This window comes from Plasmodium reichenowi, chromosome 13 (genome assembly GCF_001601855.1).
Source record: "Plasmodium reichenowi strain SY57 chromosome 13, whole genome shotgun sequence".
Classification (NCBI taxonomy): Eukaryota; Apicomplexa; class Aconoidasida; order Haemosporida; family Plasmodiidae; genus Plasmodium; species Plasmodium reichenowi.
In genome coordinates this window covers 2411740-2416852 of record NC_033658.1, presented here as the reverse complement: position 1 = coordinate 2416852, position 5113 = coordinate 2411740, and the positions used below count along the sequence as shown (strand labels likewise).

The window sequence follows — 5113 nt, the reverse complement described above, 5'->3', positions numbered from 1 at the left end:
TTTTTTTTTTTTTTTTTAAAAAAAAAAAAATTTTTTTTAAAAAAAAAAAAAACAAAAAAAAAAAAAAAAAAAAAAAAAAAAAAAAAAAAAAAAAAAAAAAAAAAAAAAAAAACGGATAATATAGTACATCACAAATGAGATGCGGAATAACAAAAAAAAAAAAATAAATAAATATAAAAGGAATAAAAAAAAAAATTCATGTAATAATGGCAAAAAATGGAATATAATCTTTTAAAAATTTAAACAAAAAAAAAAAAAAATAATAAATAAAGAAATAATAATAAATAATGACATAAATTTTTTAACAGAATAAATTATATATCACAATATGAATGCTTTTTTTATAGATCAATATAAAAATAAATGGTTAAATACCCAAATATGTATCATAAGAAAATTTTGTTAAATATCCACATGAGCATGTATTTATGGATAACCCATTAAAAAAAAAAAAAAAAAAAAAATGTGAAATATATACACATATATAAATACATACATAAATACATATATATATATATATATATATATATAATCTTAGTCCACGCAAAAGTCATTAAAAATGGAATATTTATTGTAATACAACTTTTCAATACTCTTTGCTGTGTTATAATCTCCGAAGAGCTTTAAAAGCAAGGAAGAGCTTTCGATTAATTTTTTGACAAAGTCTTGATCAAATTGATCTATTTCTTGATTTGACCAAAAAATCGATGCTTTTTGTAAATTTTGAATAATTTCTAAATTTTTAATACGCTTTTCAAATATATCTATCCAGAAGGTTGTAATGATATGTATAATTCCTTCAATGTCTAATTCATTTTTTCCTTTTGATTTTTCCCATATATTACTTTTTGGTATTTTGCTATCCATAATCCACCTAGTACCATATTCTGCATCCAATATTTTTTCAATAATAGGTGATAAATTAGTTGATATAATATGGAATATACTTAAAATGATATCTAATATAACATATTCATTATTTATATATATATTACTTTCTGTATTCATTAATAAACTATGTATTAGATTTGATGGGTAAAGCCTTCTATTATTTTCATCTATATTCAATTTTAATATAACATCATCATTAATATTATGACTACTTAACAAACTATGAGCATTTATTATTATATTTTCACTTGAATTATATAAATTTCTATATATGACATTTCCTATATTCCAAGATATATATAAATATGAATTTATAGGTATGTTATTAGAATAATTATTCCCATGCATGTAACAAAAAAAATCACGTCCACACGTTATATTAATATTCGTAAATATATTCTTTCTATTAATATTCATATTGTTTGAACATGCTTTTCTTTTTTTTAAAATTTCTAAATTCTTTTCTTGTATAGTACTACTTTTTAAATGATCGATATTTAAAAAATCTCCATCTTCTTCTAATTCTTCATTTTCCTCCTCATTAAAATGACAAGAATCTTTATTATTATCATTATCATTTTCATTTTCATATTCGCTGTTATATATATATTTTTCCCCTTTTTTATAAATATCTTCTGAAGCAACTGACACTTTGCTATTATAATAAGGATTCTTCTGATTTCTTTTTTTTTTTTTTTTACTAGGAATTATTTCATTGCCTTTGTTTGTATAAAGAGAAATTGCATTTTTATTAATCTTTGGAAAAGAAGACATATTATTATTTATAAATTTTAAATCATCGTCGTCATCATTATATACAAATTTCTTTTGTAAATTTGATGAATTCATGAAATCTTCATCATTTGAATTATTTTCTTGAGATGTATTATTATTCAGAAGATATTGACAAAATTGTCTAATAACATTAATACTACATTGGTATATGGAATTAATATTTTTATCAATATTATCTTTATTTATATTATAATTATTAATAACATTATTTGTTAAAGCTCTGCATTCTAATATTTTTATTGGAGGATAATAATAATATTCTAGGATATGAAATACAGCAGTACATTCATTATATAATTCTACATTTTTTATAATTGTATATTTACTAGTATTTTTAATATTACATTTAATTTTTGAATTAACACTATTAATATTCCATAATATATTTAAATAACATGATTCGTTCATAAAATTGTATTTACAAAAACCACTGATACTTGAAAACATACCATCACTATTACATCCAAATTCACAAGAACGTAATGAAGAGATTTTCTCATTAGGTAATTCAATCCAATTTCCTTCATTCAATTCAACAGATTTCATACCTTTACTATCTATTAAATTTAATGTTTGTCTAGTAAAATTTATAATTATTATATATAAAGATTTATGTGCTTTTCTAAGTCTTTTTTTCCATTCATAATTTTTTATATTAATAATAAAACTTAATGGTAATATATCTAATATATCATTATCACGATGATAATTATGTATTAATTTATCATTTGTTAAATTATCTTCATTATTATAATAATAATTATTATTATTATCATTATTATTATTATTATTATTATTATTATTACTAATAATATTCGTGCAATTGTTTATTCTTAAATTATTATTCATATTTTCTTTACGTAATTTTTCCTTTTCTTCTAATGTCCGTATGTGTAATACACGAAGCAGACCTTTCTTTAATTTCTTCTTATGGTATTCAATAAATCTATGTCCTTCTTCAGTTTCAACAATGTTAATATAAAACTTACTGTTATAAGTATTATCAAAACTATACTTTACTAAAAAATAATTCTGTTGCGATAAAATTTGTTTATCTTCATTCTTTATATTCAAACCAATAATCGATGTAGCTGTATTATCACCTAATAATGGTATATCAAAACGAGCATTCAAAATATATTCATCACTATTTATAACTACACAATATTGTAATATACCATAAAAATTACCCATAGTTTTCGTAAATTTAGCTATACATTTTTCTTCCCCTTTACTTTTTAAACATTCAGGAGGATTAATTAACCATACTCCATGTTTTACTGAATGCATATATCTATAAAAACAACAACTAGTCCCGTTAAATATTCTTATTTCGCATTCTCGATTTTCCATTCTTTTTATACATAATTACCTCATCATCTAATGCATTATTATATCATTTGTATTATACTACTAGTTATATATCTTGCAAAGTAATATAATCAAAATATAAACATATACACACACATATATATATTTATATATATATATATGTTAGGATAAAATAAAAAAAATTAAATAAAATATACATATATATATATATATATATATTTATTTATTTATTTAGTGTACATTTATATTTGTTCATATTTTATATAACGATACATTATTTTACATATTTGCATGCCTTCACTTTTTTTGTCTGTATTATGTTTTATATATATTTAATTACACATATCGGCATAAAATAATAAAATATATATAATATATTTATATATATATATATATATATTTCTTTTATCAAATGAATATAATAATATTTAAGATATGGTATATTTTGTTTTTTCATATTACCATTTTCGAAATATAAAATAAGGAGAAATTATTCATTCAAATATTTTTTTATTTTTATTTTTAATATATAATAAAATTAATATTTATTAAGAATAAATGACATTATACGTTTTAATTTTTTTATATTCAAAATGTTATTTCTAAAAAATGTTAAAAGTTATTTTATTTTTTCTTCTTCTGTTTGAAGAAACGTAAATATTTTCTTTCGATTTTTAAATAAATACAATCCTTTTATATAAATATAAACATAAATATAAACATGAATATAAACATAAATATAAACATAAATATAAACATAAATATAAACTTAAATATAAACATAAATATAAACATAAATATAAATATAAATATTTGTATTATTTTGTTATTTTTTTGATATATCTTTGTTATTTATTTCATATATCTTTGTTATATTTTTCATATATATTTTTTATATTTCTGTTATATTTTTATTTATTTTTTTTATTTTTTTTTATTTCTTTTTTTCTTTTCTTTTCCATTATTTTATAATATTTGTATAATGAAATGCATAAAAGGTTTATTTAAAAATAGGACTTGAAAAAAATTACTTAGTACTGTTATAAAAATAAAATAAATATCATTATTATATTATATTATATTATATTATATATATATACATATATTTAATATAATATAACATATTTAATATTATTAGAAAACCAAATTGTTATTTTATATTTTCTTATTTTTTTTTCTATTATATATTTATTTTTAATAATAGGCAAATTAAAACAATTTTTCAATATATATATTATATATATATTTTATTAATAAATAATGAATGTATGTTATTGAAAAGTAAAAAAAAAAAAAAAAATAAAGTATAAATTCCTCACAATAGATAATTTTAAAAATATAAATATTTTTTGGACAACTTTTAAAATAATATATTATATAAACATATATATTATTTTTTTAAATACTTCTGAGAAATATATATATTTCATATCCATCTTAATATATATATATATATATATATATATATATATATGTATCTATAACATTATAAAATAATAAAATTATAGAAAAAAGAGAAAAAACAAAACAACAGTTCCTCATATTTATTTATCATTATTTTTTTAAAATTACATATATATATTATTTTCACAATATAAAAGTGAAAAAATATCCAATTGGACATGTATACATTATTTAATATTTCTTTTTTTTTCGTTATAAATAACGTGTACATAAAGTCAATACGTTGAACATACAAAATATCTATTTTATATAATTATACCACAAATATAATATATATATATATATATATATATATATATTTATTTATTTATTTATTTATTCATTTATATTAAATTGAAAACAATGTTTTATTCATAATTTTCCTTTTTCTTTGGTCTTTTTTTTTTTTTTTTTCTTTTAAGTTTTAAGTTATACTACTTTCAATGTAAAGCGATGAATTAATATATCAACTCCATTTATTAAAAGGATAGATATAAAATAAAAAAAAAAAAATTATATATAAAAAAAAAAAAAAAAAAAATAAAAAAAAAAAAAAAAAAAAAAAAATTTTTTTTTTATAAAAAAAGAATAAAAAAAAAAAATTAAATTTTAGAAAAAAAAAAAAATTAAAAATATATAAATATATAAAAAT

General features: G+C 16.8%; 1 protein-coding gene across 1 annotated transcript; it reads right to left on the bottom strand.

The window, feature by feature from the left end:
• Positions 1-534: 534 nt before the first annotated feature.
• PRSY57_1362900 (hypothetical protein) lies at positions 535-3039 on the bottom strand (the record flags this gene model as incomplete). The annotated part of the gene is made up of 1 exon (XM_012909549.2): positions 535-3039. The coding sequence occupies one exon, from the start codon at positions 3037-3039 to the stop codon at positions 535-537; it is 2505 nt and encodes an 834-aa protein (XP_012765003.2).
• Between the last annotated feature and the right edge of the window lie 2074 nt (positions 3040-5113).